At 40.9% G+C, this 26,978-nt stretch overlaps 1 protein-coding gene across 1 annotated transcript; it reads right to left on the reverse strand.

Annotated features, from left to right (window-relative positions):
* Positions 1 to 201: 201 nt before the first annotated feature.
* On the reverse strand, positions 202 to 26,356 carry LOC134666248 (zonadhesin-like). The gene is made up of 23 exons (XM_063523401.1): positions 26,161 to 26,356; positions 23,479 to 23,679; positions 22,466 to 22,663; positions 21,001 to 21,192; positions 19,848 to 20,042; positions 16,112 to 16,312; positions 15,099 to 15,296; positions 13,635 to 13,826; positions 12,441 to 12,685; positions 11,986 to 12,148; positions 9,226 to 9,426; positions 8,213 to 8,410; positions 6,749 to 6,940; positions 6,051 to 6,233; positions 5,089 to 5,283; positions 4,537 to 4,737; positions 4,136 to 4,333; positions 3,652 to 3,837; positions 3,220 to 3,405; positions 2,806 to 2,968; positions 2,346 to 2,614; positions 826 to 1,011; positions 202 to 420 (listed from the first exon to the last, which is right to left on the reverse strand). The coding sequence occupies exons 1-23, from the start codon at positions 26,354 to 26,356 to the stop codon at positions 218 to 220; spliced, it is 4,542 nt and encodes a 1,513-aa protein (XP_063379471.1). The 3' UTR covers positions 202 to 217.
* Positions 26,357 to 26,978: the final 622 nt, after the last annotated feature.

A 26,978-nucleotide genomic window follows, 5' to 3' on the forward strand; every position in this document is an offset into this window, starting at 1 on the left:
TCAACTCATTATACAAGGAAAGATCCAAGGGAAAAGATCATCCGGACGAAGACGTAACTCATGGCTCCAAAATCTTCGAACATGGTTCAAACAGAGCACACGCTCATTATTCCGCGCAGCTATGTCTTAAGTTGGTATAGCCCTCATGAAAGCCGACCTCCGGTAGGAGATGGCACTGGAAGAAGAAGAAGAAGAAGTAGACAACACCAAGTTAGTTTTACTTACGACATTCGCTCTCTGGAATACAAGTGCCGGTCCAATCTCTGTAGTGTTTGGGCAAGCACCTGCAACCACTGTTGCACTGTCCTAGTCTTCGACCAGGGCAGCTCCCCGCCGGTTTGCCTAACAAGTTGCATGACTGGTTCCGGCAGTCCTGAATACAAGGCTCCCAATATTCGTTTTTGCCGCAGCGTTTTATAGCTGTTAAACAAGATATTTATTAGAATGTCACAAATAGTTTACTTATAACTACTTATTACTAGTAGTATTTTAGAAACTACTCCTGCTAAAAAAACTAAAAAGAATTCATGTCATGAATTATCTTAGTATTGTAATATCATAAATCTGCCTATAGGCATTTTTCATAAAAAAAATTAGACTAGGTTTTTGTCACTAATTCGGAGATCCGGAACCTCTCCTACATTCTTCAGTCTTTTCCGGAAACTAGTAATATGTGGTAATAATAATAATGGAAAATGCCGGCAAACAGAAGGTTACCCAAACTGCCCAGGACCGTAGTCAGTGAAAGATTATGATTAGAGACATACACCCCAACAGATGGTTAAAAGTTTGAAAGAAGAAGTAATTATAGGCAAGGATACTTACGGCATTCCTTTTCCGGAACACATATCCCTTTCTTATTCCTCCAGTGTCCAATATCGCACCTGCAGCCGATCTGGCATTTCGGCTGGTCGGGACATGTCCAGTTCTTACCGACGTCGTTGCAACTCTGCCCGACGCCGCAGTTGAGGTAACATGTGTCCCAGCGCTCGTTTTTACCACATTCTTTTGCTGTGTGCAATATAAAATATTATTGTGACGTACCGTAAAACGGGGTGAGTAGGTTTCGCGGGGAGAGGTGGGTTATGAATGGGGAGAGAAGGTTTAAGAGAGGGGTGAGAAGGGATTTTAAGGCTACTGCTACAAAAATAATGTATTCCAATTTAAAATGGAGCTATAGTAATACGCATAATAAAAAAAAATCGATCCAACAATCTTCCAAAATCACCTTTGTATGAAATAATAAACCCCAAATACGAGGCACTACGGGGTGAGGTGGGTTATCCTCTTTATCGTCAAAGTTATGAAATGGAACTACCCAAAATAAAATAAAAACTAAAATTCAAACGTCCGGAACACTTATTATATACACCATTCAGTTTTCATATATTATGTAAAAATAAAATGTTATCGAGGTTTGAATTTCAGTTTTGACCCTACTCACCCCATTTTACGGTACCTATTTAATATTCCTTTATTTCACAAAGGATACATTTAACAATATGTACAAAACTTAAGGAACTAAACCCGTTCTGAGCCATGCCGGGTCCAAAGGTCCTCATCACACTCTAGCAGCGTTACCCCGCTGTATGGCGATGGAGACCTGTTGGACAAGCCATGACTCAGAACGGGGGTCATTCCCCTTCTCCCTGAAGCGCTTGCCAAGCTCTCGGAAGAGCAATAATAATATAATATTATTTATCTTACTGTATATTACTGAACGACAACACTAGCGCTACCATCACTAGAGGCCAAGATGCTCACAAACTTCTGAACACGCCTCTAATGTCAAGGCGCTAGAGTGCGTGTTCAGATATTTATGAGCACCTCGGCTGCCCCAGTATATCTGATGGCGACTGTACATCCTGGCTGCGTGACATGTGTTTTCTCCAAAAACTAAAAACGATACTTACGACATTGCTCTTCCGGTATGCACCTGCCGTACTTGTCCCTCCAGTATCCCTTATCGCACCTGCAACCGCTCAAGCACTTCAGTTTCGCGGGGCAATTCCATTTTTTTCCGATTTCACCGCAAGTCTGGTTGCCGCCGCAGTTATAGTAGCATGGATCATAGTGCTCGTTTCTAGCACATTTCTTTGCTGCGGGTTAACATAAAACATTTACATAAAACTTAGCAACCTCTTACATACCTATGTTGTATTATGTCTCTTTCTAACAACAGGAAATATCAACATGACGGATATAATGTAGCTAGATGCATGGTTACAAATTCAAAAAAAAATATAATTAAAAAGTGTAATGGAAAATAAGTGATACTAGTATTGTTTTCATTGCAATAACTATATGCGTTTCCTCCAAGAATCAAAAAACGTAATGTTACGTACGACATTGTTTTTCCGGTATGCACCTGCCGTTCTTGTCCCTCCAGTATCCCTCATCGCACCTGCAACCGCTCAAGCACTTCAGTTTCGCGGGACAATTCCATTTTTTGCCGATATCGTCGCAAGTCTGGTTGCCGCCGCAGTTATAGTAGCATGGATCATAGTGCTCGTTTCTACCACATTTTTTTGCTGCGGGTTGACATAAAACATTTACCCCCTTATTCATAAAACTTAGCAACCTCCTATATACCTCTGTTGTATTATGTCTCTTTCTAGCAACAGGAAATATTAAAATGACGGATATAATGTTGCTAGATGCACGGTTACAAATTCAAAAAATATATAATTAAAAAGTGCAATGGAAAATAAGTGGTACAAGTATTGTTATCATTGCAAGATATACGTTTCCTCCAAGAATCAAAAAACGTAATGTTACGTACGACATTGTTTTTCCGGTATGCACCTGCCGTTCTTGTCCCTCCAGTATCCCTCATCGCACCTGCAACCGCTCAAGCACTTCAGTTTCGCGGGACAATTCCATTTTTTTCCGATGTCGTCGCAAGTCTGGTTGCCGCCGCAGTTATAGTAGCATGGATCATAGTGCTCGTTTCTACCACATTTTTTTGCTGCGGGTTGACATAAAACATTTACCCCCTTATTCATAAAACTTAGCAACCTCCTATATACCTCTGTTGTATTATGTCTCTTTCTAGCAACAGGAAATATTAAAATGACGGATATAATGTTGCTAGATGCACGGTTACAAATTCAAAAAATATATAATTAAAAAGTGCAATGGAAAATAAGTGGTACAAGTATTGTTATCATTGCAAGATATACGTTTCCTCCAAGAATCAAAAAACGTAATGTTACGTACGACATTGTTTTTCCGGTATGCACCTGCCGTTCTTGTCCCTCCAGTATCCCTCATCGCACCTGCAACCGCTCAAGCACTTCAGTTTCGCGGGGCAATTCCATTTTTTTCCGATTTCACCGCAAGTCTGGTTGCCGCCGCAGTTATAGTAGCATGGATCATAGTGCTCGTTTCTAGCACATTTCTTTGCTGCGGGTTAACATAAAACATTTACATAAAACTTAGCAACCTCTTACATACCTATGTTGTATTATGTCTCTTTCTAACAACAGGAAATATCAACATGACGGATATAATGTAGCTAGATGCATGGTTACAAATTCAAAAAAAAATATAATTAAAAAGTGTAATGGAAAATAAGTGATACAAGTATTGTTTTCATTGCAATAACTATATGCGTTTCCTCCAAGAATCAAAAAACGTAATGTTACGTACGACATTGTTTTTCCGGTATGCACCTGCCGTTCTTGTCCCTCCAGTATCCCTCATCGCACCTGCAACCGCTCAAGCACTTCAGTTTCGCGGGACAATTCCATTTTTTGCCGATATCGTCGCAAGTCTGGTTGCCGCCGCAGCTGTAGTAGCATTGCTTCCAGTGTTCGTTTTCACCGCATTTTGGGGCTGCGGGTTAACATAGCTGTTTTGAAACAACTTTAAAACAGATTTAAAAATCTGTACCAACTCCATCAATTCTACCGGATCCAGATAATAATGCTGTTTGTTACACATCCACTAATAGTTAACAAAAAGTATTCTATCTGCCTAATCCAATGGGAGAGCATAGGGTTGTGTAGGATGCCGAACGGGTAAAACGTCCAGTTGGTCGAGCTAGTTACTGTTGAACAACCAAACCCCCAAAGTCTTACTTACAGGTTCCTGCAGGAAAAAGGGGTAACATAAGTATGGTTTATAGGCTTACGGCATTTATCTTTGGAGACACATTGACCGGCATCGTTCCGTAGTTCTCCGTCCTTGCACACACAGCTTGGTTTACATCTAGGATCACCATATTCTGGGTTTCGCATGCATAGAATCACAGTTATGTCAATGCCACATTCTTGAGGAGGGCAGATCATAGGACAAGGATCATACTGCTCGTTTTTTGGGCAAGGCAAAGCTGTAAAATAAACAAATAACAATAATGTTAGTTATATTCTACTTAATCAGAATCAGAATCAAAATAATCGCATTTAATTATTGACCCTGCTCACAAAATTTCACGAGTATCAATTGAGAAATGCGACATGTAGGTACATCATCTTTGCCCATAAAATCATTTTGGCACTTTGTCAATTTAAAATAATTAAACAATAAAATTACGTTTTTCGCAATGCTTCTTCAGCACACAGGTTCCTGTAGCGTTCTTGTAATAGTTGTCAGCACACCGGCATCCCGGTTTGCACTCAGGGTCGCCCGGCTTGGGCGGCGCCTTGCATCTGATGACTGCTTCGTTGACGTTGCACTTCTTGGGCGGGCAGGGGGCGGGACATACGTCGTATACTTCGTTTAGTCCGCATTTTGCTAAAAATGTACTTAAAAAGTTACAACTGACTGTTATCTGATCCCATTGTGATATCATAAAATTTTCTGAAAGGCAATACCCACTCTCACAATTAAACAAAAATAAAAACTCGATTGCTTAACAAGGATACGGGGAAAATTAGAGGATTTAATATGTTAGGGATACTCAAATGCCAAATGGATCTAAAAATATTTAAATATGTAAGTGTATTTGAAGCTGTTCTGAGTCATTTTAGCTATCATCTCAGCGAAAAAAAAAGAAGACCAAAAGCATCGATAGCACATCACGAGAAATGAATTTAATTCATTAATTAAACCGTAGAATAAAAATAAACTATTTGAATGACTCACCAGGACATTCTTTCTCAGGAACGCATTTTCCTTTGTCATCTCGCAGATAACCTTCCACACAGATGCACCCCTTAATGCAAGCGCTTGGGATCAGGTCTATACACAGTACTGGTTGTCCAATCTGACTACAATTTATGTGACCACATCCTCCGTTGGCGCAAGAGCTGAATTGTTCGTGAAGACCACAAATAGGTGCTAAAATTAAGACAATGGAATCAAAGAAATATTATCATCCCCAAAAATTTAAAGTGCAATAGAACCAACTCTACCTGTCTGTCTGTACATATGTTACCTCTTTACGCAGAGGTGATTTGGATAAAAAAACTGTTCGAGGGCGAGTCGGACTCGCGTTCCAAGGGTTCCGCACAATAGTCCAAATCACACTTGACTGCACATTTCTAATAGGTTTTCCTGTCATCTATACGTAATGAACTATTTTTTGTATTTTTTCAAAATTTTAGACCTAACTAGTAGTTTGGACAGACAGGCATACAAACACACGAGTGATCCTGTAATGGTTCCGTTTTTTCCTTTTGAAATACGGAACCCTAAAAAATGGTATGGTGATAGTTTGAGGCCCGGAAAAAACACAGGATAGTATTTATCAAAACTTGTCATCTTCATTCCACATTAACGAACTCCCGGGCAGAAGCTAAGAGGAACATAGTACAAGAAATTCGTGGGAATATTATATAAGAATTATAGGCAAATAAGATTTCTTTTGATTAAATAAAGATTTTCAAAAGTTTAGGACATTAGAGGCTAAACTAGCATAATTATCTTTAAACGATACGGCGGATGTAATAACGTTGACCATGCTTCAACTAAAATTAGTTTGTTCAACTTAGTTTTATTTTATTTAAATTTTGTTCTAACTGACAGGCCGATACCGTCCGGCAGTCGGTTAATCAGTGGGCCCCTTTAAAACTCTAAAATTAGGAAAAAATGTTTTAGTTACTTACTACAATCCTCTGGTAAGACGCACTGCTGTAGATTGGTGTCAAACACGAAGCCCTTTTTGCACTCGCAGCCGTCACGTTTACAAGGTATACGGGGACAGATCGGATGTTTGGCCTTGTAGGTGGTACAAGTATTGCCGCAGTGGTAACCACATCCTTTCTCTGCATTTGGATCGCCGTCACAACCTGTATCTAAAATTAGCATCATTATTTGTACTCATGTACCTAAGGAACATCATAGAAGGAAAAATAGAGGGCAAGAGAGGAAGAGGAAGACCGAGAATAAATTATTTCAACCAAATAAAAGAAAAGGTTTAGGTCGTGTCCAGGTCCAGGTTAAGGAGTTGGCAGAGGACCGGGCGAGTTGGAGATTGCTCCACCGACAAGAGCACAGCTCTTAAATATGTATATAATAAAGAAGAAGAAGATTCGCACTCGATGTATATGAAATTCATTATTTCTGCCCGCCTTTGCTTGCGTGGACTTGGTCGGGAATTTGTTAAAATTATACTTTCATTTATCAACCTTGAAAAAATTTTGCATAGGTAACTATACCATTTCATTGCCATATAATATTGAAAAGTAAACAAAAGAACCATGTTCTTATTGGTAATTTTGTATCTATGGATTTATGCCAAATGATTGATCCATGTGGTTAATACTTGAATAGACTAAAGTTTTTTTTTTAACTAAACACTAACCACACTGGTCTTCAGGGACACAAGTTCCGTTATCCGCTCGCAGATATCCATCGGCGCACACGCAGCCCTTGATACACCCGTTGGGAGGAGGATCCACACATAGTATGGGTCCTCCGAGTTCGCTGCAATTTCTGTAGCCGCAGTATCCGTTGATGCAAGAGCTCAGTACTTCGTTAAGTCCACATTTGGGTGCTAAAAGATTAAAAGTGTGATTAGGTTTTATTTATTTCGCGTGAGGCGCCTTTTGCCATTAACTAGAAATAGTTATGTTTTATTGACAGTTGTTATTGATATTTAGATTTTATTCAAGAAACATTCTAGACTAGTATTTTTCATAATTTTTTCTATGTTTGACGATCTTTTTGTGTAATCTTTAGTATTAAATTTGATCTGTATATTAATCTAATATTACTATGAAATAATATTAACATCAATAAATTGCACTGATAATTAGATTAAGATAACAGATATATCTGTTGATTATGTAAAACGTTCATAAGTGCTTTGATTCCGTGGAGTATGGGGCGGGTGCTAGTGTGGGATGCAACCTGCGTAGATACTCTGGCACCGTCACATCTCCACGGAACCTCTGCGAGGGCGGCAGCTGCTGCAGATGCGGCCGAAAATGCAAAGGTTGGGAAGTATCGCGGTCTCGGCGCCGAATACAGAGGGCCTACCGCGAACCACGTTCGATGCGTTGCCTCCCTGTCACTCTTACGTACGAACTTACAACTGCGACAGAAAGGCAACACATTGATCGTGGTTCGCGGTAGACCCTCTGTATTCGGCGCCGAGACTTGGGTCCGTGGGGTCCTATTCCATATATTTTTGTTCCATATTTTTTATCTCCCATTTATCAACAGATTTGTATAATAAACTATATATTTTATTAAACTTTATAAGTGTAGCTTTATAACTATATTTTTTGTTGACAAATTCCTCTTACACTTTAAAAAAAATTGGTAATCAAAAATACGTTTTTTAGTATTTTCTACTTTATGCTTTTTTTTGTAAGAAAGTGCATTGTTTTTGTTCTAAAATTAGATTCCTTATCCTTAATTTATCCGAAAATGAGAAATCACATGCCCTAATAGGTATAGTTTTCGAAAAATTTTACTCCAAGTGAAGCGCGGCAGCGTCGGATTTAAACTAAATAAGAGGTGGCTCTCGACGTCTCCCGGTCTGTATCTGCTCAAGACCAGCTAAGAACCAACTGTGCCAAGTTTCAGCGCATAGTCGCAAAGTACAAGGTTCCCATACAACTGCGTGCAGTAACAAACCAGCTATGTAAAAGTCTAGTTACTGAACAACAACACTTAACCCGATAAATTTTAGTATTCCAAAACAGATTAGTATAAGAAGAGTTTTGTAACTTTTTGGCATAGGACATCAAACCGACCCGGGGCACCAACGAGACTTGCAAGTCTTAAGTATGGCTTACTATTTACTAATGTATTGGCTTACGGCATTTATCTTTGGGGACACATTGGTTGGCATAGTTCCGTAGTTCTCCGTCCTTGCACACACAGCGTGGTTTACATCTAGGATCACCATATTCTGGGTTTCGCATGCATAGAATTACAGTTATGTCAATGCCACATTCTTGAGGAGGGCAGATCATAGGACAAGGATTATACTGCTCGTTTTTTGGGCAAGGCAAAGCTGTAAATTAAACAAATAACAATAATGTACCTAGTTATGTTCTACAAAATCAGAATCAGAATCATCGCATTTATTCGTGTTAAACTATAACATACACAAATATAGAACAACAAAGAAATTTTAGCATGAAATAAATAAATAGTTAACAACGAAATGGTCCCGCCTCAGCATTGCTAACCCAAAAGCCAGCGCTGATCTTCCGGCGCGACCATTTGTGGGTCACGAATGCAGCTGTACGACACGGTCCCATCATAAAACTGAACGCGACTTTGCGGCGGGGAGTGGACGGCGATAAAGCGCCAGCGTGCTGGTGAGATATCATGATGACATAAAGACCATGTCATACAACATGCTGATAAAAAACAAGTCGAAACACAAAAGAAAATATACGTGATTACTTGACAGAAATGAAGCTAACCTTTAATTTGTGCTTGACAGTTTTAATTAGTTTCTAAAAGTTTGCAAAGATCTCCCAAGAATCTCATAGTCACGATCCTCAGATATGAGGAACGGACTAGAAAGTAAGTGGTCAGCATAAACTAGTCAAGCTACAAAATGTGTCACAAGTGTCACCATAAACTTAAAAATCTTTGCAAATATGACTTTTAACAAAGTCGGTGCTAACAAAGCTTAATTATTCTGTCCGAGTTCCCCAAATGATATTTAATTATTGACCCTGCTCACAAAATTTCACGAGTATCAATTGAGAAATGCGACATGTACATCATCTTTGCCCATAAAAGCATTTTTGCCCAAACTAAAAAGGAGACCTTCGCTTCACTTTGTCAATTTAAAATAATTATCAATAAAATTACGTTTTTCGCAATGCTTCTTCAGCACACAGGTTCCTGTAGCGTTCTTGTAATAGTTGTCAGCACACCGGCATCCCGGTTTGCACTCTTTGTCGCCTGGCTTGGGCGGCGCTTTGCATCTGATGACTGCTTCGTTGACGTTGCACTTCTTGGGCGGGCAGGGGGCGGGACATACGTCGTATACTTCGTTTAGTCCGCATTTTGCTAAAAATGTACATAAAAAGTTACAACTGACTGTTATCTGATCCCATTGTGATACCTATCTTTATTTTTTCTGAAAGAAATACCTACTCTCACAATTAAACAAAAATAAAAACTCGATTGCTTAACAAGGATTCGGGGGAAATTAGAGGACTATTATTTATGTTAGAGATACTCAAAAGCCAAATGGATCTAAAAATTTTTGAATAGGTAAGTCAGGTAAGTGTATATAAAGCTGTTCCAAGTAATTTTGGCTATTATCTTAGCGAAGAAGACCAAAAGCATCGATAGCACGTCACCAGCAGTGAATTTAATTCATGAATTAAACCACAAAATTAAAATAAACTATTTAAATGTTTCACAAGGGCATTCTTTCTCAGGAACTCCTTCTTTCCGGGGTGCATTTGTACCTATTACCGACAGCCTGGAACTCCTCGACATGGAGCTGAGTTCAGTCTTCAGCTTCGGCAGCTTCATTGAGTCTAAAGCACAAACTGCGGCCAGAAAGCTGGGCGTCCTAAATAAGGTGAAGCGATACTTCACACCTGGACAGCTTCTAACACTTTACAAAGCTCAAGTCCGGTCGTGTATGGAGTATTGCAGCCACCTGTGGGATGGCTCAGCTAAATACCAACTCGCCGCTTTGGACTCAGTGGAGCGCAGAGCCAGGAGGATGATTGGCGACAAGAAGCTAACGGCTAAGCTTCAGTCTTTGGCCCATCGGCGGAAAGTCGCCAGCCTGTCGGTATTCTACAGGTTGCACTTCGGGGAGTGTGCCCAAGAGCTACACGAGCTCATTCCACCGTCCCCATTCTACCATCGGACTTTTACACGCACGGCCGGTTTCCATCCTTACTTGGTAGATATTCCACCAATTCGCACGAAGCGCTTTGCTTCTACTTTCCTTATGCGCACTGCCAAGGAATGGAATTCCTTGCCGGCGTCTATATTTCCGTGTTCTTATAACCCGGCAACCTTCAAATCAAGAGTGAACAGGCACCTTCTGGGCGAGCTCGCTCCATCGTAGGCCACGTCTACGCCTCGGCTAGTCTGTGGCCATGAGTAAGCCCATTCATAATAAAAAAAAAAGAACGCATTTTTCTTTGTCATCTCGCAAATAACCTTCAACACATATGCACCCCTTAATGCAAGCGCTTGGGATCAGGTCTATACACAGTACTGGTTGTCCAATCTGACTACAATTTCTGTGGCCACATCCTCCGTTGGCGCAAGAGCTGAATTGTTCGTGAAGACCGCAAATAGGTGCTAAAATTTGACAATGGAATCAAAGAAATATTATCATCCCCAAAAATTTTAAGTGCAATAGAACCAACTCTACCTGTCTGTCTGTATGTTACCTCTTTACGCAGAGGTGATTTGGATAAAAAAACCGTTCGAGTGCGAGTCGGACTCTCGTTCCAAGGGCTCCGCACAATAGTCCAACTCACACTTGACTGCATATTTCTAATAGGTTTTCCTGTCATCTATACGTAAAGAAGTATTTTTAGTATTTTTTCAAAATTTTAGACCTAACTAGTAGTTTGGACAGACAGGCATACAAACACACGAGTGATCTTGTAATGGTTCCGTTTTTTTCTTTTGAAATACGGAATCCTAAAAAATGGTATGGAGATAGTTTGAGGCCCGGGACAAAAACAGGATAGTATTTATCACAACCGTGATAGCTAGACAGTTGAAATTTTCGCAGACGATGTATTTCTCTTGCCGCTATAACAACAAATACTAAAAAGTACGGAACCCTCGGTGGGCGAGTCCGACTAGCACTTGTCCGGTTTTTTTTATTTTGGATCTCTAAGTTTGTTATGTTGAAAAAAGCCCAAATGTTTATCATCCAGTGAACCGTGATAGAGCTGTATAGCTTTTTTGTTTTATTTAAAAACTAAAACGTAGGTAGTTATGTTGTTACCTAGCAACAGGTAATTGTATGTTGTTTTTCATTATTTAAAACAAACTATTTAATTGCATCACTAGTTAAATACCTTCTTTAAAAACGTGACGCTAATGCCTGAATAAATAATGCGTACACACACAAGTAACAACTGTTCAAACAGTTCGACAACTAATAAACAACACACTCATATCATATTATTATAATTATAGCAAAAAATCTTTAATGCAAAATTAATTTTATACATGTATGTAGATTTATTTATTTATTTATTTAGAAATTTAATTCAGGCAACAAGGCCCATATTACAAATACCTTACAGACTAACATACATAATGTATTTTATAAACTTAAAACTAAACACTATTTAGTCGACAAAACGGCGTGGCTCCGTTGCATCGGCTGCTCTTGTGTCGGATTCGGCAGTTTGCCCCGGAACCTCCGAAACACGACACCTTTCGGCCAGAAGTCGGCGCACTCGATGGTCCCCTGCAGTGGTCGCGGCACGCGCACCACAAAAGAGTTGAAGTGCACGTAGTGGCGCGATCGAAGCTGGAACACCCTCAGCGTGTAGCCGGTCTTCTGGTGTACATACTCCACCACTTCAGCAGCCGTGGCGGTGTAATGCAAGCGCGATACGTACAGCGCCTTACTCGGTGTAGCAATCCGCAAGCCAGAATTAGCCGGTTCGGCGGTACCACACTGAGTCTTACGAGGCGCCGTGCGCGCCTTCTTCTTTCTTGATACCAGTGTGAAATTCTCCTCATCCATACTGGCAACAGGGAGCTTCTCCTTGGGAGCCGCTCGATCAGTACCCTTTACAGGTACACTAACCCGGTTCGATGCGACTTTCGGACCGGCGACGACATCCGCGTAAACACGATGACGTATAAAACACCGTGTCACCGAGTCACCGTGGTGAGATTTGTATAAAACAGCGATGATGATAAATATTTGCAAAACCTGGAGAAAAATTATAGACCGACCGCTTGAATGAGTCTTCGCCTGCGCGGTGCGGGGGCGACGGGGAGGGATGATTAAGGGTAGCGGGGAAGGTGCGGGCGGCAGGCGTACGGCGCCCATCCCACCTTAACCTAAGTAAATACACCTCATTAATTATATCTATGAACCAGAAAAAATTTAACTTACTATTGCATTGATCCTCTGGCACACAAGTCCCGTTCTTGGCCCTCAAGTAGCCCTTTACGCAAACGCACCCCTTGATGCAATATTTAGGGTCAATTTTTATGCAGGGCACTGGCTTGCCAAGTTGACTGCAGTTTCGTGCATCGCATCCTCCGTTGGTGCATGAGCTGTATTGTTCGTGAAGATCGCAAGTACGTGCTAAAATTAAGATAGTGGAATCAAGGAAATATCATTATAAACAGGAAAAATCATGGGAATATTAGATTAGATTATAGATTTTACAAGATTCTATTTATTGAAGATTTTCAAAAGTTTAGGACGTTAGACGCTAAACTTTAATTTTCTAAGAATGTTCCTTAATCTCTAAAAGAAGACAAATCCTCTTCTCGACAATCCTCCAATCCTCTTGAAGAGAGGTATGGGCACTGTGAATAGTGTGAATGTCATGTCGCTTTGAGTGGTAGAGCACAGCACAGCGGATGTCATTCCAGGTCTAGAGCAGAGCCCAACTGGGGAAGTACTTCCACCTTACAGAAAACCTTAGCCAAATAACATTAGACCCAACTCATAGTGTCGTGTTCCTGCAGGTGAGTAAGGTTGCCAGAGCTCAACCAGGGTGCAGGGTCGGCAATGCGCATGTAGCACTTCTGGAGTTGCAGGTATCAATAGGCTACGGTAACCACTTACCACCAGCATGGCCGTAAACTAATTTGCCACTGACTTAGTAAAAAAAAATAGGAAAAATTGCTCTAGTTACTCACTGCAATCCTTCGGTAAGACGCATAGCTTTTGATTAGTGTCAAACACGAAGCCCTTTTTGCACTCGCAGCCGTGACGCTTACAAGGTATTTTGGGACAAAAGGGATGTTTGAGCAAATAAGTAGTACAAGTATTTCCGCAGTGATATCCACACCCTTTCTCTGCGTTTGGATCGCCGTCACAACCTGTATCTGAAATTAGTATCATAATTTGTACCTACTTGATGAGCAATTTTGCATAGGTAACTATACCATTTCATTGCCATATAATATTGAAAAGTAAACAAAAGAACCATGTTCTTATTGGTAATTTTGTATCTATGGATTTATGCCAAATGATTGATCCATGTGGTTAATACTTGAATAGACTAAAGTTTTTTTTTTAACTAAACACTAACCACACTGGTCTTCAGGGACACAAGTTCCGTTATCCGCTCGCAGATATCCATCGGCGCACACGCAGCCCTTGATACACCCGTTGGGAGGAGGATCCACACATAGTATGGGTCCTCCGAGTTCGCTGCAATTTCTGTAGCCGCAGTATCCGTTGATGCAAGAGCTCAGTACTTCGTTAAGTCCACATTTGGGTGCTAAAAGATTAAAAGTGTGATTAGGTTTTATTTATTTCGCGTGAGGCGCCTTTTGCCATTAACTAGAAATAGTTATGTTTTATTGACAGTTGTTATTGATATTTAGATTTTATTCAAGAAACATTCTAGACTAGTATTTTTCATAATTTTTTCTATGTTTGACGATCTTTTTGTGTAATCTTTAGTATTAAATTTGATCTGTATATTAATCTAATATTACTATGAAATAATATTAACATCAATAAATTGCACTGATAATTAGATTAAGATAACAGATATATCTGTTGATTATGTAAAACGTTCATAAGTGCTTTGATTCCGTGGAGTATGGGGCGGGTGCTAGTGTGGGATGCAACCTGCGTAGATACTCTGGCACCGTCACATCTCCACGGAACCTCTGCGAGGGCGGCAGCTGCTGCAGATGCGGCCGAAAATGCAAAGGTTGGGAAGTATCGCGGTCTCGGCGCCGAATACAGAGGGCCTACCGCGAACCACGTTCGATGCGTTGCCTCCCTGTCACTCTTACGTACGAACTTACAACTGCGACAGAAAGGCAACACATTGATCGTGGTTCGCGGTAGACCCTCTGTATTCGGCGCCGAGACTTGGGTCCGTGGGGTCCTATTCCATATATTTTTGTTCCATATTTTTTATCTCCCATTTATCAACAGATTTGTATAATAAACTATATATTTTATTAAACTTTATAAGTGTAGCTTTATAACTATATTTTTTGTTGACAAATTCCTCTTACACTTTAAAAAAAATTAGTAATCAAAAATACGTTTTTTAGTATTTTCTACTTTATGCTTTTTTTTGTAAGAAAGTGCATTGTTTTTGTTCTAAAATTAGATTCCTTATCCTTAATTTATCCGAAAATGAGAAATCACATGCCCTAATAGGTATAGTTTTCGAAAAATTTTACTCCAAGTGAAGCGCGGCAGCGTCGGATTTAAACTAAATAAGAGGTGGCTCTCGACGTCTCCCGGTCTGTATCTGCTCAAGACCAGCTAAGAACCAACTGTGCCAAGTTTCAGCGCATAGTCGCAAAGTACAAGGTTCCCATACAACTGCGTGCAGTAACAAACCAGCTATGTAAAAGTCTAGTTTCTGAACAACAACACTTAACCCGATAAATTTTAGTATTCCAAAACAGATTAGTATAAGAAGAGTTTTGTAACTTTTTGGCATAGGACATCAAACCGACCCGGGGCACCAACGAGACTTGCAAGTCTTAAGTATGGCTTACTATTTACTAATGTATTGGCTTACGGCATTTATCTTTGGGGACACATTGGTTGGCATAGTTCCGTAGTTCTCCGTCCTTGCACACACAGCGTGGTTTACATCTAGGATCACCATATTCTGGGTTTCGCATGCATAGAATTACAGTTATGTCAATGCCACATTCTTGAGGAGGGCAGATCATAGGACAAGGATTATACTGCTCGTTTTTTGGGCAAGGCAAAGCTGTAAATTAAACAAATAACAATAATGTACCTAGTTATGTTCTACAAAATCAGAATCAGAATCATCGCATTTATTCGTGTTAAACTATAACATACACAAATATAGAACAACAAAGAAATTTTAGCATGAAATAAATAAATAGTTAACAACGAAATGGTCCCGCCTCAGCATTGCTAACCCAAAAGCCAGCGCTGATCTTCCGGCGCGACCATTTGTGGGTCACGAATGCAGCTGTACGACACGGTCCCATCATAAAACTGAACGCGACTTTGCGGCGGGGAGTGGACGGCGATAAAGCGCCAGCGTGCTGGTGAGATATCATGATGACATAAAGACCATGTCATACAACATGCTGATAAAAAACAAGTCGAAACACAAAAGAAAATATACGTGATTACTTGACAGAAATGAAGCTAACCTTTAATTTGTGCTTGACAGTTTTAATTAGTTTCTAAAAGTTTGCAAAGATCTCCCAAGAATCTCATAGTCACGATCCTCAGATATGAGGAACGGACTAGAAAGTAAGTGGTCAGCATAAACTAGTCAAGCTACAAAATGTGTCACAAGTGTCACCATAAACTTAAAAATCTTTGCAAATATGACTTTTAACAAAGTCGGTGCTAACAAAGCTTAATTATTCTGTCCGAGTTCCCCAAATGATATTTAATTATTGACCCTGCTCACAAAATTTCACGAGTATCAATTGAGAAATGCGACATGTACATCATCTTTGCCCATAAAAGCATTTTTGCCCAAACTAAAAAGGAGACCTTCGCTTCACTTTGTCAATTTAAAATAATTATCAATAAAATTACGTTTTTCGCAATGCTTCTTCAGCACACAGGTTCCTGTAGCGTTCTTGTAATAGTTGTCAGCACACCGGCATCCCGGTTTGCACTCTTTGTCGCCTGGCTTGGGCGGCGCTTTGCATCTGATGACTGCTTCGTTGACGTTGCACTTCTTGGGCGGGCAGGGGGCGGGACATACGTCGTATACTTCGTTTAGTCCGCATTTTGCTAAAAATGTACATAAAAAGTTACAACTGACTGTTATCTGATCCCATTGTGATACCTATCTTTATTTTTTCTGAAAGAAATACCTACTCTCACAATTAAACAAAAATAAAAACTCGATTGCTTAACAAGGATTCGGGGGAAATTAGAGGACTATTATTTATGTTAGAGATACTCAAAAGCCAAATGGATCTAAAAATTTTTGAATAGGTAAGTCAGGTAAGTGTATATAAAGCTGTTCCAAGTAATTTTGGCTATTATCTTAGCGAAGAAGACCAAAAGCATCGATAGCACGTCACCAGCAGTGAATTTAATTCATGAATTAAACCACAAAATTAAAATAAACTATTTAAATGTTTCACAAGGGCATTCTTTCTCAGGAACTCCTTCTTTCCGGGGTGCATTTGTACCTATTACCGACAGCCTGGAACTCCTCGACATGGAGCTGAGTTCAGTCTTCAGCTTCGGCAGCTTCATTGAGTCTAAAGCACAAACTGCGGCCAGAAAGCTGGGCGTCCTAAATAAGGTGAAGCGATACTTCACACCTGGACAGCTTCTAACACTTTACAAAGCTCAAGTCCGGTCGTGTATGGAGTATTGCAGCCACCTGTGGGATGGCTCAGCTAAATACCAACTCGCCGCTTTGGACTCAGTGGAGCGCAGAGCCAGGAGGATGATTGGCGACAAGAAGCTAACGGCTAAGCTTCAGTCTTTGGCCCATCGGCGGAAAGTCGCCAGCCTGTCGGTATTCTACAGGTTGCACTTCGGGGAGTGTGCCCAAGAGCTACACGAGCTCATTCCACCGTCCCCATTCTACCATCGGACTTTTACACGCACGGCCGGTTTCCATCCTTACTTGGTAGATATTCCACCAATTCGCACGAAGCGCTTTGCTTCTACTTTCCTTATGCGCACTGCCAAGGAATGGAATTCCTTGCCGGCGTCTATATTTCCGTGTTCTTATAACCCGGCAACCTTCAAATCAAGAGTGAACAGGCACCTTCTGGGCGAGCTCGCTCCATCGTAGGCCACGTCTACGCCTCGGCTAGTCTGTGGCCATGAGTAAGCCCATTCATAATAAAAAAAAAAGAACGCATTTTTCTTTGTCATCTCGCAAATAACCTTCAACACATATGCACCCCTTAATGCAAGCGCTTGGGATCAGGTCTATACACAGTACTGGTTGTCCAATCTGACTACAATTTCTGTGGCCACATCCTCCGTTGGCGCAAGAGCTGAATTGTTCGTGAAGACCGCAAATAGGTGCTAAAATTTGACAATGGAATCAAAGAAATATTATCATCCCCAAAAATTTTAAGTGCAATAGAACCAACTCTACCTGTCTGTCTGTATGTTACCTCTTTACGCAGAGGTGACTTGGATAAAAAAACCGTTCGAGTGCGAGTCGGACTCTCGTTCCAAGGGCTCCGCACAATAGTCCAACTCACACTTGACTGCATATTTCTAATAGGTTTTCCTGTCATCTATACGTAAAGAAGTATTTTTAGTATTTTTTCAAAATTTTAGACCTAACTAGTAGTTTGGACAGACAGGCATACAAACACACGAGTGATCTTGTAATGGTTCCGTTTTTTTCTTTTGAAATACGGAATCCTAAAAAATGGTATGGAGATAGTTTGAGGCCCGGGACAAAAACAGGATAGTATTTATCACAACCGTGATAGCTAGACAGTTGAAATTTTCGCAGACGATGTATTTCTCTTGCCGCTATAACAACAAATACTAAAAAGTACGGAACCCTCGGTGGGCGAGTCCGACTAGCACTTGTCCGGTTTTTTTTATTTTGGATCTCTAAGTTTGTTATGTTGAAAAAAGCCCAAATGTTTATCATCCAGTGAACCGTGATAGAGCTGTATAGCTTTTTTGTTTTATTTAAAAACTAAAACGTAGGTAAAACACTGATTTAAACTTTCACGATTATTAAACATTATCAAACTGCACAACGGGACTGCATAACCCTAAAATCCTCTCCACGGATCGCCATTTCTACAGTAGAAAAGTGCGGGAAGCCATTGAAATCAAAAAACATTGCAATTTTAATCGGGACGAGGGTTTTAAGATCTCATCCACATGGAATCCAGTCATTAGTAAATGTAAGCGGAAACGAATATCGACAGTCGATAAATCGAATATCGTTAGTGTTGTGTGTCGACAGAGTGACATCCCTAGTGCGCAAAACGTTCAAACTGATAAACAAGACCAAGTGCGGGTAGTTCGAAAAACTCGCGCGGCTAGAAGATGTTGATGTCAACTTGAGCCAGTCTTCTCCGAGACCACGGGGACAACGCCGTCCTCGAAACGTCGGAGGTAAATCTTAAAACTTAAATACGCGATTAAGTCCCGTTGTGCAGTTTGATAAAACGTAGGTAGTTATGTTGTTACCTAGCAACAGGTAATTGTATGTTGTTTTTCATTATTTAAAACAAACTATTTAATTGCATCACTAGTTAAATACCTTCTTTAAAAACGTGACGCTAATGCCTGAATAAATAATGCGTACACACACAAGTAACAACTGTTCAAACAGTTCGACAACTAATAAACAACACACTCATATCATATTATTATAATTATAGCAAAAAATCTTTAATGCAAAATTAATTTTATACATGTATGTAGATTTATTTATTTATTTATTTATTTAGAAATTTAATTCAGGCAACAAGGCCCATATTACAAATACCTTACAGACTAACATACATAATGTATTTTATAAACTTAAAACTAAACACTATTTAGTCGACAAAACGGCGTGGCTCCGTTGCATCGGCTGCTCTTGTGTCGGATTCGGCAGTTTGCCCCGGAACCTCCGAAACACGACACCTTTCGGCCAGAAGTCGGCGCACTCGATGGTCCCCTGCAGTGGTCGCGGCACGCGCACCACAAAAGAGTTGAAGTGCACGTAGTGGCGCGATCGAAGCTGGAACACCCTCAGCGTGTAGCCGGTCTTCTGGTGTACATACTCCACCACTTCAGCAGCCGTGGCGGTGTAATGCAAGCGCGATACGTACAGCGCCTTACTCGGTGTAGCAATCCGCAAGCCAGAATTAGCCGGTTCGGCGGTACCACACTGAGTCTTACGAGGCGCCGTGCGCGCCTTCTTCTTTCTTGATACCAGTGTGAAATTCTCCTCATCCATACTGGCAACAGGGAGCTTCTCCTTGGGAGCCGCTCGATCAGTACCCTTTACAGGTACACTAACCCGGTTCGATGCGACTTTCGGACCGGCGACGACATCCGCGTAAACACGATGACGTATAAAACACCGTGTCACCGAGTCACCGTGGTGAGATTTGTATAAAACAGCGATGATGATAAATATTTGCAAAACCTGGAGAAAAATTATAGACCGACCGCTTGAATGAGTCTTCGCCTGCGCGGTGCGGGGGCGACGGGGAGGGATGATTAAGGGTAGCGGGGAAGGTGCGGGCGGCAGGCGTACGGCGCCCATCCCACCTTAACCTAAGTAAATACACCTCATTAATTATATCTATGAACCAGAAAAAATTTAACTTACTATTGCATTGATCCTCTGGCACACAAGTCCCGTTCTTGGCCCTCAAGTAGCCCTTTACGCAAACGCACCCCTTGATGCAATATTTAGGGTCAATTTTTATGCAGGGCACTGGCTTGCCAAGTTGACTGCAGTTTCGTGCATCGCATCCTCCGTTGGTGCATGAGCTGTATTGTTCGTGAAGATCGCAAGTACGTGCTAAAATTAAGATAGTGGAATCAAGGAAATATCATTATAAACAGGAAAAATCATGGGAATATTAGATTAGATTATAGATTTTACAAGATTCTATTTATTGAAGATTTTCAAAAGTTTAGGACGTTAGACGCTAAACTTTAATTTTCTAAGAATGTTCCTTAATCTCTAAAAGAAGACAAATCCTCTTCTCGACAATCCTCCAATCCTCTTGAAGAGAGGTATGGGCACTGTGAATAGTGTGAATGTCATGTCGCTTTGAGTGGTAGAGCACAGCACAGCGGATGTCATTCCAGGTCTAGAGCAGAGCCCAACTGGGGAAGTACTTCCACCTTACAGAAAACCTTAGCCAAATAACATTAGACCCAACTCATAGTGTCGTGTTCCTGCAGGTGAGTAAGGTTGCCAGAGCTCAACCAGGGTGCAGGGTCGGCAATGCGCATGTAGCACTTCTGGAGTTGCAGGTATCAATAGGCTACGGTAACCACTTACCACCAGCATGGCCGTAAACTAATTTGCCACTGACTTAGTAAAAAAAAATAGGAAAAATTGCTCTAGTTACTCACTGCAATCCTTCGGTAAGACGCATAGCTTTTGATTAGTGTCAAACACGAAGCCCTTTTTGCACTCGCAGCCGTGACGCTTACAAGGTATTTTGGGACAAAAGGGATGTTTGAGCAAATAAGTAGTACAAGTATTTCCGCAGTGATATCCACACCCTTTCTCTGCGTTTGGATCGCCGTCACAACCTGTATCTGAAATTAGTATCATAATTTGTACCTACTTGATGAGCAATTTTGCATAGGTAACTATACCATTTCATTGCCATATAATATTGAAAAGTAAACAAAAGAACCATGTTCTTATTGGTAATTTTGTATCTATGGATTTATGCCAAATGATTGATCCATGTGGTTAATACTTGAATAGACTAAAGTTTTTTTTTTAACTAAACACTAACCACACTGGTCTTCAGGGACACAAGTTCCGTTATCCGCTCGCAGATATCCATCGGCGCACACGCAGCCCTTGATACACCCGTTGGGAGGAGGATCCACACATAGTATGGGTCCTCCGAGTTCGCTGCAATTTCTGTAGCCGCAGTATCCGTTGATGCAAGAGCTCAGTACTTCGTTAAGTCCACATTTGGGTGCTAAAAGATTAAAAGTGTGATTAGGTTTTATTTATTTCGCGTGAGGCGCCTTTTGCCATTAACTAGAAATAGTTATGTTTTATTGACAGTTGTTATTGATATTTAGATTTTATTCAAGAAACATTCTAGACTAGTATTTTTCATAATTTTTTCTATGTTTGACGATCTTTTTGTGTAATCTTTAGTATTAAATTTGATCTGTATATTAATCTAATATTACTATGAAATAATATTAACATCAATAAATTGCACTGATAATTAGATTAAGATAACAGATATATCTGTTGATTATGTAAAACGTTCATAAGTGCTTTGATTCCGTGGAGTATGGGGCGGGTGCTAGTGTGGGATGCAACCTGCGTAGATACTCTGGCACCGTCACATCTCCACGGAACCTCTGCGAGGGCGGCAGCTGCTGCAGATGCGGCCGAAAATGCAAAGGTTGGGAAGTATCGCGGTCTCGGCGCCGAATACAGAGGGCCTACCGCGAACCACGTTCGATGCGTTGCCTCCCTGTCACTCTTACGTACGAACTTACAACTGCGACAGAAAGGCAACACATTGATCGTGGTTCGCGGTAGACCCTCTGTATTCGGCGCCGAGACTTGGGTCCGTGGGGTCCTATTCCATATATTTTTGTTCCATATTTTTTATCTCCCATTTATCAACAGATTTGTATAATAAACTATATATTTTATTAAACTTTATAAGTGTAGCTTTATAACTATATTTTTTGTTGACAAATTCCTCTTACACTTTAAAAAAAATTGGTAATCAAAAATACGTTTTTTTAGTATTTTCTACTTTATGCTTTTTTTTGTAAGAAAGTGCATTGTTTTTGTTCTAAAATTAGATTCCTTATCCTTAATTTATCCGAAAATGAGAAATCACATGCCCTAATAGGTATAGTTTTCGAAAAATTTTACTCCAAGTGAAGCGCGGCAGCGTCGGATTTAAACTAAATAAGAGGTGGCTCTCGACGTCTCCCGGTCTGTATCTGCTCAAGACCAGCTAAGAACCAACTGTGCCAAGTTTCAGCGCATAGTCGCAAAGTACAAGGTTCCCATACAACTGCGTGCAGTAACAAACCAGCTATGTAAAAGTCTAGTTTCTGAACAACAACACTTAACCCGATAAATTTTAGTATTCCAAAACAGATTAGTATAAGAAGAGTTTTGTAACTTTTTGGCATAGGACATCAAACCGACCCGGGGCACCAACGAGACTTGCAAGTCTTAAGTATGGCTTACTATTTACTAATGTATTGGCTTACGGCATTTATCTTTGGGGACACATTGGTTGGCATAGTTCCGTAGTTCTCCGTCCTTGCACACACAGCGTGGTTTACATCTAGGATCACCATATTCTGGGTTTCGCATGCATAGAATTACAGTTATGTCAATGCCACATTTTTGAGGAGGGCAGATCATAGGACAAGGATTATACTGCTCGTTTTTTGGGCAAGGCAAAGCTGTAAATTAAACAAATAACAATAATGTACCTAGTTATGTTCTACAAAATCAGAATCAGAATCATCGCATTTATTCGTGTTAAACTATAACATACACAAATATAGAACAACAAAGAAATTTTAGCATGAAATAAATAAATAGTTAACAACGAAATGGTCCCGCCTCAGCATTGCTAACCCAAAAGCCAGCGCTGATCTTCCGGCGCGACCATTTGTGGGTCACGAATGCAGCTGTACGACACGGTCCCATCATAAAACTGAACGCGACTTTGCGGCGGGGAGTGGACGGCGATAAAGCGCCAGCGTGCTAGTGAGATATCATGATGACATAAAGACCATGTCATACAACATGCTGATAAAAAACAAGTCGAAACACAAAAGAAAATATACGTGATTACTTGACAGAAATGAAGCTAACCTTTAATTTGTGCTTGACAGTTTTAATTAGTTTCTAAAAGTTTGCAAAGATCTCCCAAGAATCTCATAGTCACGATCCTCAGATATGAGGAACGGACTAGAAAGTAAGTGGTCAGCATAAACTAGTCAAGCTACAAAATGTGTCACAAGTGTCACCATAAACTTAAAAATCTTTGCAAATATGACTTTTAACAAAGTCGGTGCTAACAAAGCTTAATTATTCTGTCCGAGTTCCCCAAATGATATTTAATTATTGACCCTGCTCACAAAATTTCACGAGTATCAATTGAGAAATGCGACATGTACATCATCTTTGCCCATAAAAGCATTTTTGCCCAAACTAAAAAGGAGACCTTCGCTTCACTTTGTCAATTTAAAATAATTATCAATAAAATTACGTTTTTCGCAATGCTTCTTCAGCACACAGGTTCCTGTAGCGTTCTTGTAATAGTTGTCAGCACACCGGCATCCCGGTTTGCACTCTTTGTCGCCTGGCTTGGGCGGCGCTTTGCATCTGATGACTGCTTCGTTGACGTTGCACTTCTTGGGCGGGCAGGGGGCGGGACATACGTCGTATACTTCGTTTAGTCCGCATTTTGCTAAAAATGTACATAAAAAGTTACAACTGACTGTTATCTGATCCCATTGTGATACCTATCTTTATTTTTTCTGAAAGAAATACCTACTCTCACAATTAAACAAAAATAAAAACTCGATTGCTTAACAAGGATTCGGGGGAAATTAGAGGACTATTATTTATGTTAGGGATACTCAAAAGCCAAATGGATCTAAAAATTTTTGAATAGGTAAGTCAGGTAAGTGTATATAAAGCTGTTCCAAGTAATTTTGGCTATTATCTTAGCGAAGAAGACCAAAAGCATCGATAGCACGTCACCAGCAGTGAATTTAATTCATGAATTAAACCACAAAATTAAAATAAACTATTTAAATGTTTCACAAGGGCATTCTTTCTCAGGAACTCCTTCTTTCCGGGGTGCATTTGTACCTATTACCGACAGCCTGGAACTCCTCGACATGGAGCTGAGTTCAGTCTTCAGCTTCGGCAGCTTCATTGAGTCTAAAGCACAAACTGCGGCCAGAAAGCTGGGCGTCCTAAATAAGGTGAAGCGATACTTCACACCTGGACAGCTTCTAACACTTTACAAAGCTCAAGTCCGGTCGTGTATGGAGTATTGCAGCCACCTGTGGGATGGCTCAGCTAAATACCAACTCGCCGCTTTGGACTCAGTGGAGCGCAGAGCCAGGAGGATGATTGGCGACAAGAAGCTAACGGCTAAGCTTCAGTCTTTGGCCCATCGGCGGAAAGTCGCCAGCCTGTCGGTATTCTACAGGTTGCACTTCGGGGAGTGTGCCCAAGAGCTACACGAGCTCATTCCACCGTCCCCATTCTACCATCGGACTTTTACACGCACGGCCGGTTTCCATCCTTACTTGGTAGATATTCCACCAATTCGCACGAAGCGCTTTGCTTCTACTTTCCTTATGCGCACTGCCAAGGAATGGAATTCCTTGCCGGCGTCTATATTTCCGTGTTCTTATAACCCGGCAACCTTCAAATCAAGAGTGAACAGGCACCTTCTGGGCGAGCTCGCTCCATCGTAGGCCACGTCTACGCCTCGGCTAGTCTGTGGCCATGAGTAAGCCCATTCATAATAAAAAAAAAAGAACGCATTTTTCTTTGTCATCTCGCAAATAACCTTCAACACATATGCACCCCTTAATGCAAGCGCTTGGGATCAGGTCTATACACAGTACTGGTTGTCCAATCTGACTACAATTTCTGTGGCCACATCCTCCGTTGGCGCAAGAGCTGAATTGTTCGTGAAGACCGCAAATAGGTGCTAAAATTTGACAATGGAATCAAAGAAATATTATCATCCCCAAAAATTTTAAGTGCAATAGAACCAACTCTACCTGTCTGTCTATATGTTACCTCTTTACGCAGAGGTGATTTGGATAAAAAAACCGTTCGAGTGCGAGTCGGACTCTCGTTCCAAGGGCTCCGCACAATAGTCCAACTCACACTTGACTGCATATTTCTAATAGGTTTTCCTGTCATCTATACGTAAAGAAGTATTTTTAGTATTTTTTCAAAATTTTAGACCTAACTAGTAGTTTGGACAGACAGGCATACAAACACACGAGTGATCTTGTAATGGTTCCGTTTTTTTCTTTTGAAATACGGAATCCTAAAAAATGGTATGGAGATAGTTTGAGGCCCGGGACAAAAACAGGATAGTATTTATCACAACCGTGATAGCTAGACAGTTGAAATTTTCGCAGACGATGTATTTCTCTTGCCGCTATAACAAGAAATACTAAAAAGTACGGAACCCTCGGTGGGCGAGTCCGACTAGCACTTGTCCGGTTTTTTTTATTTTGGATCTCTAAGTTTGTTATGTTGAAAAAAGCCCAAATGTTTATCATCCAGTGAACCGTGATAGAGCTGTATAGCTTTTTTGTTTTATTTAAAAACTAAAACGTAGGTAGTTATGTTGTTACCTAGCAACAGGTAATTGTATGTTGTTTTTCATTATTTAAAACAAACTATTTAATTGCATCACTAGTTAAATACCTTCTTTAAAAACGTGACGCTAATGCCTGAATAAATAATGCGTACACACACAAGTAACAACTGTTCAAACAGTTCGACAACTAATAAACAACACACTCATATCATATTATTATAATTATAGCAAAAAATCTTTAATGCAAAATTAATTTTATACATGTATGTAGATTTATTTATTTATTTATTTAGAAATTTAATTCAGGCAACAAGGCCCATATTACAAATACCTTACAGACTAACATACATAATGTATTTTATAAACTTAAAACTAAACACTATTTAGTCGACAAAACGGCGTGGCTCCGTTGCATCGGCTGCTCTTGTGTCGGATTCGGCAGTTTGCCCCGGAACCTCCGAAACACGACACCTTTCGGCCAGAAGTCGGCGCACTCGATGGTCCCCTGCAGTGGTCGCGGCACGCGCACCACAAAAGAGTTGAAGTGCACGTAGTGGCGCGATCGAAGCTGGAACACCCTCAGCGTGTAGCCGGTCTTCTGGTGTACATACTCCACCACTTCAGCAGCCGTGGCGGTGTAATGCAAGCGCGATACGTACAGCGCCTTACTCGGTGTAGCAATCCGCAAGCCAGAATTAGCCGGTTCGGCGGTACCACACTGAGTCTTACGAGGCGCCGTGCGCGCCTTCTTCTTTCTTGATACCAGTGTGAAATTCTCCTCATCCATACTGGCAACAGGGAGCTTCTCCTTGGGAGCCGCTCGATCAGTACCCTTTACAGGTACACTAACCCGGTTCGATGCGACTTTCGGACCGGCGACGACATCCGCGTAAACACGATGACGTATAAAACACCGTGTCACCGAGTCACCGTGGTGAGATTTGTATAAAACAGCGATGATGATAAATATTTGCAAAACCTGGAGAAAAATTATAGACCGACCGCTTGAATGAGTCTTCGCCTGCGCGGTGCGGGGGCGACGGGGAGGGATGATTAAGGGTAGCGGGGAAGGTGCGGGCGGCAGGCGTACGGCGCCCATCCCACCTTAACCTAAGTAAATACACCTCATTAATTATATCTATGAACCAGAAAAAATTTAACTTACTATTGCATTGATCCTCTGGCACACAAGTCCCGTTCTTGGCCCTCAAGTAGCCCTTTACGCAAACGCACCCCTTGATGCAATATTTAGGGTCAATTTTTATGCAGGGCACTGGCTTGCCAAGTTGACTGCAGTTTCGTGCATCGCATCCTCCGTTGGTGCATGAGCTGTATTGTTCGTGAAGATCGCAAGTACGTGCTAAAATTAAGATAGTGGAATCAAGGAAATATCATTATAAACAGGAAAA

This window comes from Cydia fagiglandana, chromosome 7 (assembly GCF_963556715.1).
Source record: "Cydia fagiglandana chromosome 7, ilCydFagi1.1, whole genome shotgun sequence".
Taxonomy (NCBI): domain Eukaryota; kingdom Metazoa; phylum Arthropoda; class Insecta; order Lepidoptera; family Tortricidae; genus Cydia; species Cydia fagiglandana.